Genomic DNA, 11,074 nt, shown 5'->3' with positions numbered 1-11,074 from the left:
CATGAGCGTTAAAATATCCCTGCCAGTGGCTGTGCAATGATGTCAGCCAGTGCCTTCAGTACCCTCAGATGAAGCTCATCTGGGCCTGCTGACTTAAACGCATCCAGTTCTTCCAAGTGACTGCACCTCTCAGGGTCTACGCTTGGTAGTCTGGTGCCCTGCTGCTGCCACTCTGCAATCCCAGTGAGAGACTTGTCTTGCCCCTCGCTTAGGAACACTGAGGCAAAGAACTCATTGAGGAGTTCAGCCTTGTCCCCTCTGTCTGTCACCAATTGCTTATGCCCATTTTAATAGAGGTCCTATTCCACCCTGGGCATTCTTTTTACTCCCTAAAAAACAATTTTTTCTTATCCTTAACTTGGGATGCCATCCTCAGCTCCATGGTAGCTTTGGCCTGTCTAACTGCCTCCCTACAAGTGGAAGCAGAGGAGGTATCCTCTTTAGTAATCTCTTCCCATTTCCACTTTTTATATGCCCCCCTTTTTGCCCGTTGGCTGCTCTGGATTTCTCTGGTAGGCCAGGTCTTTTATTAGACCAAAAAGATTTTTGCAACAAAAAAAAAAAATCTTTAATTGCAAGCTTTTGGGCACAAACACCCTTTATCAGGCATTGGAGAAAAGGTAAAAGTTCTTCTGGGTAGAAATGAAAGTTCATATTTCATAGGATTTCACAGAGGCGTCGATAGATGGGAAAACTCCTCTGGGAGTTTGCAAAAATCTTGTTGGTTTAATAAAAGATATCATCTCTACTATGAGTCCTGATTGCTTTTTCCATTAGACTGATACAGCTAGTGCCTGGATACCTTTCTATGACTGTGACGGTCATAGAGTGGTACTGCCCCCGGTGCCGCAAGATCCTTTAAAGGGTGCTGCAGTGTCACTGAGTCAAGCTGGGATCAGGCTTGGGGCAGAGGAAGGCCAGGCTCAGGCTGTCCTTGCTCACATGTGCCAGGAGGCAGGCGCTGTTGTTGAAACAGCCCCACTCCATCTGCTGCAGGAACCTCCATCCCAGAGGTTGAGAGCCTCAGGTTGCAGCAAGGGAAGCATCTGTTGGATATTAGGAAAAGCTTTCTCACCAGGAGGGTAGTGAAGCAGTGGGCAGCTTACCCATGTAGGCATCTCCATCCTTACAGGTTTTTAAGATCTGGCGAGACAAAGTCCTGGCTGGGATGATCTAGTTGGGGATGGTCCTGCTTTGAGCAGGGGGTGGGACTAGGTGCACTCCTAAGGTCCTTCCCAACCCTCATTTGGTACGATTCTGACTGACCCAGGGTGGGCAAAGTGGTAGATCTGGCTGGCAGCTGAGTTCTATTTCCTAGCAGTCCTGGCTGCTGGCCAGTCTCCATGGAGAACCCTGGAGTGCATGGCCATGGCAGCGTGGGGTACAGAACTGGGGCTCTGCCCTTGTCCAGCACAGCCCTGCACTGTCGCACCTCTGCGACGAGCGTGGGTTCCACAGGCATGGGCCTGCGGGCAGTGGATTGCAGCTCTGCCTCAGCCCTGCCCTGTGCTGTTACCGCAGCGAGTTCTTGGCCCCGGCTGCGGAGCAGCTCCCTGCTTGGCCCCTGGACAGTCTCTGGAGACTCCAGGAGTGTGGGGGCATGACAGTGCAGGGCTGGGCCAGGCCTGGGCAGAGCCCTGGTTCTGTAGCCCTATGCTGTCATACTCCTGTGCTCCTAAGATCTCCATGGAGACCAGCCAAGAGCCAGGGCTGCTGGGAAATGGAGTCCCCTGTTCTAACTGCCGCTCTGGAGCAGGAGTGGCCAATGTGTCCTGTACCCAGGGCAGATTCCCATGCTGTTATGAGGGCACTTGGGTGGGCAGCAGGGCTAACGGCTGGTCCCTGCCTCAGATTGCTAGGGCAGGCCCTGCCCCTGCTTGCTGTGCCCCCAAATTCCCAGCATCTCTACCAACACAACAGGGGGCTGTTCAATTTAACATACCTGCCCTACAGCATAGCTGCAAAACACAATAATAAAGTGATTCTTGGCTTGCCCTGTAATGTTAGTGCAGTTAAGTGTGCAACATATGCACATGATTCACAAGACAAACCCTGAAATTTCAAACAGGAATCCCTAGTGTCAAACCATTCTTTCCTATGGTGGCTTTCCTGAGTTCTTTACAGCAGAATAATTGCTCTATTACTTTTCTGTAGTCAAAAAAACAAATGAAAGCTAAGAGCTGGTATTTTCTCAGGGGTGCCTTAAGTCTAACAAGGGTTACCTTGATTATAAAATGATTGAGAATCACTCCCCTTATAGCTGCCTGCTTTGTGACCTTGGGATATCTGCATGTCTTTCTGTTTCGGACCCCGGTGTAATCGTTCAGGGTTGTAAAAGACCAGCATAAGCTACACCAACAGGTTTACATCACCCCTGCCTAAAAGTTCTGATCTGCTCAATGGTCTCAGTTGCAGAGTGACGATATTATTTTTAAGGAAATCCAGGACACTTTTTCCCTTGCCTCTCCCTTGATCCCCCACCTCTGACAGGGGAACAGTACCCAGCCCAGTCTGCCCCCTGCCTCCAGCTGCTGCTCATGGGGAGCCAGGCTGGGCTGCTTTGGCTGGGTGGTGCTAATCCAGGACTATTGTTTTCATTTTCACCAACTGGCTGGGATGGCCTATGAAATCTGGGACTGTCCTGGCCAAACCAGGATGTATAATCATCCTACTTAGTTGGCAGTTTGTAAGCATCTATATTTAACCTTGTTTCTGAAGATTGTATCAAGTGTCTTCATTGTTCTACTAATTGGAAATGCAGTTTAAAATTACGAACCTGCAAAGAGGTGTATGTTCTGCCTAACTTTATTTTGAAGACTGCCCTGCCAATTTGTTGGGAGAACATTTAAGAAGGATGTCCTACTCCAGTGGTTAAGCCATTAGGTCATGGGTGTCAAACATACAACCCCTGGGCCTAGGCTATTGGAAGTGCTACTGCCCCTCAGTTCCATGCTGCTGCACGCCCCCGACGTTGCCGACTGGACAGAACTCTGTGTCGCTGGGCAGTGGCGTGGAGCTGCACAACGCACACCTCCAGCTCTGTGCCACTGCCTGGCAGTATGGAGCTCTGGCTGGTCAGCAGTGCTGGGGCGTGTGGCTGCATGAAGGTATGTTCATACAGTGCAAAGCCAGGGACGTGGACATAGCAGGAACGTGCAGTAGCAGTAGAGGAATGTGCAGTAGCAGAGAGATGTGGCTGAACATGGCTCCATGCCACTACACATCCCCAGCTCTGTGCTGCTGCCTGGCCAGAGTTCTGCACAACTGCATGCCCCTGGCTCATGAGATGTGTGCCCCTGGCTCTGCACTGCACAAATGCAGCTCTGTCCAGCCGCATGCCCCATAATCCACGTTGCCACCCACCCGGACCCACACTGCCACCCAGGCCCACAGATCCAGCTGAGAAGGAGCTGTCTGGATCCAGCCCAGGGTAAAATTGACACCCCTGAAATTTGGTGGATGTCATTAGGTGAAGCTGTCAGCAATGAAACAAGGTTGACATGTAAACTGATTCCTGGTGCAATTAAAACCACATTAAGGTGAATGGGATAATGCCCATGTCTTGTTTGGCAGGTTGTCTGACAGTATAATCACACAGAATTCTTATTATATTTGTGGCTTTTTGTAGCCACAACTGCATGCGTTTGTGCTCATAGAAGCTTAGGGTTTAGAAAAACATTTTGATCAACGGGGACACACGAGATCCTCAGAATTCACTGAATTTTGAAGCTGTCCTAACCAGCTGCTACATGGCTAGCTGGTGATTGTTAGTATTTGGATTGGAAGAATAGGGGACCGGCTGCAAACTGATACGATATTGTACTTTCTTAACGTTTAGGCTTTCAAGTGCTCATTCTTTCACTGCTCAATAGAAATAGTTCTTGGAATTCTAAGTGCTGAAATGAAGCATTTGCTGCATTGTGAATGTGACTGTCTCATAAGTTTGGCGTAGTTTGTTTTAGCAATCTTTAGTTAAAAGTCCTGTAAAAGGGGAACTTGATGCCCATACCATAATATCAAGTTACTGCAGGCCTGAGCCATGAGGCATATGCCAGCAGTAGATACAGAGAGAGAGAAATGGTGTGTTGGTGGTCATGAGCCAGGGTGCCTGGAGAGGAATTCTGTTTGGCTTTTAGGCCTAAACAAGTACGTTTCTTTTCTCGCATTCTCTATGTTTTAGGAAGAGCAGATCAAGAGGAAAAAGCGAGAAGAGCGCCTTGAGAAAATTCGTCACAATGTGCAACTAAAATATGCATCTAAAAGAAAGGTGAGTTATCCCAAAGAGCAGACAGGTGTCCGTACTGGTGGCTATGTCCTGCTAACACTTATTTGTGTGCATAATTTTACTTTGAATTGTTCCATTGAAGTCATTGAGACTATTCATGTTTAACTATGTGGGAAATTGTGGCATTAGAGTCTTGAATTGAAAGGCGCAAATTACAGTTAGTCTGTTTTTTTGAAAATACACATGTACACACTTCCTCCCCTACCCTCCCCAACAATCAAATATGACTTTTGGGTTTTGCAGGGGGGGGGGTTAGAATTTTTAAAAATGCCTAGGCTTGGATTTAAATTAATCTCTTGAACTGTGGTAGCAAAAGAGAACAATCATCTGTGGGTTTTTTGTGTTACTTTAAATTGCCAATTGCTCAAATCAAGAACGAGACCTTATAAAGGGGGATAAGGCAAAACGCTACGTTTATTGATTGCATGAAGCAGATACATAAGCTTGGACACACCGGTCATACAAACAGACGTACACAAGCATACAGACAGACAGACATAGACAAACATACAAAACTACTCCAGTAAGATGTTATTGTTAGCAGCAGAAGTCACTCAGTGTTAGCACTGGATGGCCAGTCCAGGCTCATTGAGGGTGTTGAGCTGGGGGGAACAGACATGCATGTGCTCCAGGAGGTTGCAGAGCATGGATTCCCCATCATGGCTTGTCTGCATCTCACTTCTATAGGGATTTCAAGTCTTTGTTCAGCATTGGGGTTTTTCCATGCTGTTTTTAATTAGAGGCTGTTTCTTATCCATCTTCTGGTTATCTCAGCTTGAGGTCATTCCAGTAAAGTTGGTATCTCAGAGTTGGTATTTCAATCTTGAAGCATTGTGTAGTTCAAATGGTAGGATATGAGAAATGTCTTCTTCTCACTATCTTCTTTGCACCTGATCACAGATGAGTTCTTCAGCCATCCATTAATTAGTTTAATTAGTTTACTGTCTGGTATTGCATACATTGGCGCCTTGTTGCTTACACAATCAGTTAAATCTTCTGTTTTCATGCAAATATTTGCCATTCTTTCACCGTTCACCCTCTCATACAGACACTCGCGTACATAGGGCAAACGAAGTTCATTTACTCATGTGAAGCAGGGAACAAGCACAAAATGAAGTTTTAGTTGTTCATAAAAGACAAAAATAAAGCTAATACAATCATAGAGGTTTATTAATTCAATACTATTATCATTTAAGCATAATAACTAATATGCAAAAATTCATAGTACATTTGTTCCTCTATAGGGAATGTTTACACTTGTTTTGCTTTACTATATGAAGCAATAGTATGGCTAGTTGTGTGAAGAGAGAGCCTGATTTAAGTGGTGGAGTAAGAGCAGGTCTTAGCTCTCTCTGTTCTGAAAGGAAGCTGTTTAATACTATGGATCAGATCTGGAATACTGTGTTCAGTTCCAATCATCTTATCTCAAGGAATAAAGCAGAAATAGAAATGTTCCAAAGGTGAATGACTACCAAAAATGTTAGAGGTAATGAAAATTTAAGTTTGAGAACAAAAAGAACCAACTATAACTAATTCAAATACAGAGGAGACAAATAGGGTGATACTGTAGACCAGTGGTGCCTGACTTTTTTCCCCTTTGGGCAGATGGATGGCGTTCAGTCCATCTGCAGAACAAATCCAGCTAGTGAGTCTGATTTGGGGCTGCAAGGGGGACTGGGGAAGAGAAAGGTGGTGTGGGGCAGGGGGAAGGGAGCATGCCACCCCCCTGTACAATTTACTAAGTAATGAATAGTGGAGAAATGAATGATGAACCTGAAACCTCTCCATTCTGCTGGGGATGTGGCCGGTAGCTATTCCTTTGTCTTCTGGAGGACACTGCTGTCCTCTGGTCCATGTGGTATGGAGTGGTGGTGGTGGTGCTGGCACAGTCTGTCTTTTTGAGTGACTGATAGTCCCTTGTGCTAATTTCAGAAGTGTGAAGATGACGAGACAGAGCGCCTTCTCCAGCTCAGTAAGGAGATCTTGTCCAAGGAGGCAGGGTCAGATGTTCTAGAGCAGCTTGATCACAATGAGGAGGAGCTGATCCTGGCCGAGTATGAGAGTGATGAGGAGAAGAAAGTAGGAGCTGGGTAAGGGCTGGGTGCAGGGGATTAATCATTAGGAACTTGATTCTTATATGTAGTGTGGATAATGTGGAGCTTTTCAAGTTTTTCTCTGGTGGATGTGTGGGCTTCATTTTGGAAACTGGTATACCCTTCCTGTTAGATATGAAGTGATGTGCATGTCATAGTGGATCAGTGGACTGGATCTGGCCTGCAGAGCCCCATCATTCAGTCCTGGTGCTGCCCCTAGGTGTCAGAGTTGATTTATAACACAACATATGGTTTGGCACCTGCACTGTGTGCAGTGTGGGTCCTGGACTGGTTGGAGTGGATGCTACATGTGGCATGCAGACTGGCCCCTTTTGAGTACCGCGTGCAGCGCAATCTTGGAGTGGGCACTGTGTGCACTGGATCCAGCATATGGGGGGAGGGAGGGGGTGGGGCAGAATCTGGACCAGCCCTGTGTCAGGGGCCAGATAAGTTTGACACTCCCCTGGTCCAGGAAATTGACAAACATACAGTTTTACAAAACTACCAATACTTGAGGAGCATGCAATACTTCAGTTTCATCCTACAGTCTCAAAGCCCTGGTAAAATGCATCAGATTCTCTTCCTAACTTAATGCCCTCAGTCAGCAGTGAACTCTTTATTTATTTAAACTGCTTTTGCAGAATTGCATTTGGCAGAGTTTTTTTGTTTGGCTTTCCTGACCTCTGTGTCCTCTGTGCATATGTATTGGGAGTTTTCTTTTTAATTGGTGTACCAAGAAATACTGTAGAACTGACTAGCTGAGATGTGAAGCTCTGGCAGATGCCACAGTTTCACATGTTTAGCTCTCTCCTAAAAAGTGAACGTTTGCCCTCTGCTGTTCATTGTATTTACTTGCTACTCTTAGAAACTTGATTTTTAATATAGCCTCCAGGTCAGGAGTCTGGGGGTTTCATGTGAGAATGCAGCTACCTCACTTAGAATCGTAGAAAGTTAGAGTTGGAAGAGACATCAGGAGGTCATCTAGTTCAAACCCCTGCTCGTGGAGTGTCCCTATCCATATCATTCCATACAAGTGTTTGTCTGCCCTATTCCCAAAACTACACAACCTGAAGACACCAGGAGCACCCAGCCTGCAACAGGTGAAGCAGGGAGACAGGGGCACTCTCAAAATTCCACCATTGCAAAGGTTATTAAATACTCTTGAGAGATCTAAGGAAGAGTACTGTGCCTCACCTCTCTTCCCCCCCATCCCAGCCACCATCTGTGCTGCAGAGGAAGGCCAAACCCTCCACATTCTATACCAATTTGACCATGGGGGAAAATTCTTTGCAGACCTCAAATGTGCCGATAGGTCTGAACCTGAACAGTGGGGGCAATTCCCTCTAACCAGGAACCTCTGGATTTTAGTTCTAGCAGGAGCACCCCAATCAATTTGAATTAGTTTGTAGCTTGATGTTGATTTCTCATGAAAGATCACAGCCAGTGAAACCAACTATCTGGAGACTTGCTGAAAGGTAACTCTCTCTTGGCTTTTTTTCTCTCTCATAGGTTGGATGAAGATGATGATGATGATGATTTGGAGGAGGAGCATGTGACCAAGGTAAGATCTGAGGGATACTTAGCAGTGCTGCTTAAAAGAGAGCATGGAAAAGCAGCATTGAGATTTTCTTATACCTATGGGGTGAGAAGGCACAAGGGAATTAGGATCTAAGCTAGGTTTTTTCTCAGTCTGTCAACTGCAACTTTATAGACTGCTAACAGCAAAGAATTCTGCAGCTACCATTTCCCTTGGTAAGCTGTTTATGCAGCTTACTTTGTAAAATTTACTCAGATCTTCTGCCTTGGGTTACTTGTAAACATATGCTATATTTATTCCAAGATGAGGTCCCCACCCCCATTCAACAAGGGAATGGAAGGAAAAAAAAGCCTCATCTTGACTTTGAGTACTGATCTGGGGCAAGGGGGAGTTGCAGCTGTGTCTTTGACTGACCGGGGCCTAGAGCCAGAATCAGAGCTGCAGCTGCCATCTGCCCCACAATGGGGCTCGGTCTGGAGCTGGAGCTGTTGCCACTGCTTCTGTCTAGTCAAGGCCGGTTGGACTCCTGTGACAGGGGAGGGAGAATTCAGGAGTTGTGGCTGGAATTTTCTAAATTCTGTCTTAGCAGGTTTTTTCCCCTCTTTTCTTTACTCATATTGATAGTGATAACGCAACAATCGGCTAGTCTCGACTGACTCAGCCTTTGAAAGCAGATTTCAAGCACAAGGTGGTAAATGCTTTGCTAAGATATCCCATTGTCATTATTGGCAATCTGTTTGTGCATCTGGTATGTGAGGCTCTGATGTTGCCCTTGCCACCTTCTTCTGTTTAGCCCTTGCCGAAGGTGCTACAAAAAGACTCCTCTGAAAATTGGTTGAGCTGCTCATTACACTTCCATGTGCTTATGACGATGGCTTGATTTTTGTTTTTGTTTTAGTGCTTTGTCCTTGTAGATGTCCCTGTTGTTGCAGGCCTTTACAATACATTTCAAATAAAACTTTGGGAAGGAAGAAGGCAATGGGCAGAACTGTTTTACAATTCCACGATTGTTAAATCCTGTTAATGCCTCCAAGCACGCCCCACCTTGTGTTAGCGAAGGCTTGAGTGATGATGGGCTGCTTGTCCTTCCTTTAGAAGGGTGGCTGGAGGGAAGGGGATTGGCTTCATTTGTGTTTCTACAGCTGCTCTTTTTTTACACCATAGATTTACTACTGCAGTCGCACACACTCGCAGCTGTCTCAGTTTGTACATGAAGTTCAGAAAAGTCCTTTTGGCAAGGAGACCCGATTGGTGTCACTGGGATCTAGGCAGGTATGCAGCACTGTAAGGTGCTTTGTAGGAAACTGAAATGCTCTTTCACAAAGAGAGCATCAGCTTTGGAATCCTGTGATATGTGTTATGTATGAGTAAGTGCCCAGGAAAACAAGATACGTGAGACTGGATCTTTCTGGGGAAGACAAACTTGTCCAGTCAAAAGTGGCATTGGCAACCATTTGCCCAGCTTCCCCACAACGAAGCAGATAGTAGCTATTCTAATCTTTTTTAATTGGTAGCATAAGTTAGGGTACTTTTGTGTCCCACAACAATCATCAGGACACTTGCACTAAGGGTTTTGTCCCTCTGAAACCTATGATCTAGGGACTGAACATTTTAATTAAAAATTAGAGCAGCCATGATCCATGTTGCAGAACTGCATGGGCTTCATTTCCCATAGTTTGTGCTTTGGCCCCCTTGACTTGGTTCAAATCTTGCTTTCCTCTTCTAAGTTGGAGTTATCACATGTGCCCAGACATGTTAAGAAAGCTGCTTATTGTTTTGCTTCTGGTATTAGCTATTCCACCTTCTCTGTTAGGGGATCCCCAGACCCCTAGATGTAAGCATGGAGCATCTTGGGGCACCTTTTACTGCTTGTTTATAAGTTATTTTGCAGGGGATTGGATCATTTTTAATAGTGTCCCCTAGTAAAGCATGCTGTGGACACCTGAAATCATCACACATACTGCAGGGTTAGCCTTGTGTAGTAGACTGATGGCTGTACAGAAAACAGTAAATTAAAAGTTAGAGGGGGTGTCCTAGTTTTCTCTTTGTCTCTGTCTCAGAACCTGTGTGTGAATGAGGAGGTACGACGTCTGGGGGCTATCCAGCTCATCAATGACCGCTGCATGGAGATGCAAAAAAACAAACATGGTATGAGCACTTCCTGACCTGGGACACTGGGTAAACAGCAGCTGCCAAAAGTGCAGTGCCCTCTGTCTAGCTGTTGAGGAAGCAGCACATGTAGGATAAGGAGACTTTCTGCAATTGCTGCCTTGCAACCTATGGGAAGGGCTATATGGACTGTGTCTTATGAATGTTTGTTTCAGGGTCAGAGATGGTCATCTCCAGCTGGACCTCATAGTTTTTTGAAAGGACAGGGGAGAAAAGACTTGTAAAATAATTAAGAGGAGGGACTAGATGTCAGACCTGGCTTTTTAGACCTGTTCACAGCTCGGATGCTGATGACAGCTTTTCTTTAAGGATGCCCTCCACCACTCACCATGGCTCCATACTGAAGATGCAACAGGATTTTTCTCAGCTCCTAAAGGTTTTCTTTGGACCTTAAATCATGTAGCAGAAGGATAGATTAAGAGCCAAGGCACCCCTGTATGCAGTGAGGAGATGCTTCCAAATTTACCAGCTCCACGTGGAATGTGTCAGTTAGCTTCTTCTTGACCCCTGTTAGAAAACCAGCTTTATTTAGGAACTGAGGCTTTTGATCTGTGGGGTTTGATTGTCTTCCCCACACCACCTGTCCTTAGAGTTTAGTACTTCACAGTTTGGGAGAATAACTTCAAAAGTGCACAAGTGAGGTGCCAGCCTCTGCCTCACTTAGAAGTTAGTAATACTTGGTGGCTTTTGCAAATGTTGCCTGCAGTGATGCTTTTACGTTTTGTTTGGTTTGGTTTGGTTTTAATTGGCTGGTCGTATTCTCTGGAAACTGCCTGCCTGGAACTGACTGCAGCAAACTAAGGATGCCATGGTGATAAGCTGAATGGCACATAAAAGAAAAGTGCAGTGGTTAAATTCAGGGATGGAGGCTGGGCTTTCATAGCATCCTGTCACTGCAGTTCAAAAGAACTATAAATGCTTTAAAAGCTTGCTGAGAGAGGCTAGTGAAAGGATAGTGCCAGAGGAAATGAATGAGAGGGTAGCAACTTT

At 45.7% G+C, this 11,074-nt stretch overlaps 1 protein-coding gene across 1 annotated transcript in view; it reads left to right on the top strand.

Moving 5' to 3' along the window:
- Window positions 1-11,074, top strand: part of DDX11 (DEAD/H-box helicase 11) — a 32,956-nt gene that overhangs the window by 1,864 nt on the left and 20,018 nt on the right. Inside the window, 5 exon segments of the mRNA XM_025209054.1 lie at window positions 4,181-4,267; window positions 6,218-6,375; window positions 7,888-7,939; window positions 9,080-9,187; window positions 9,976-10,063. Coding sequence (XP_025064839.1) covers window positions 4,181-4,267; window positions 6,218-6,375; window positions 7,888-7,939; window positions 9,080-9,187; window positions 9,976-10,063 — 493 coding nt within the window.

The sequence above is a fragment of the Alligator sinensis genome, unplaced genomic scaffold (assembly GCF_000455745.1).
Source record: "Alligator sinensis unplaced genomic scaffold, ASM45574v1 scaffold659_1, whole genome shotgun sequence".
NCBI lineage: Eukaryota > Metazoa > Chordata > Crocodylia > Alligatoridae > Alligator > Alligator sinensis.
Note: the sequence above shows the minus strand (reverse complement) of the source record. Positions and strands in the feature narration are given on the sequence as shown.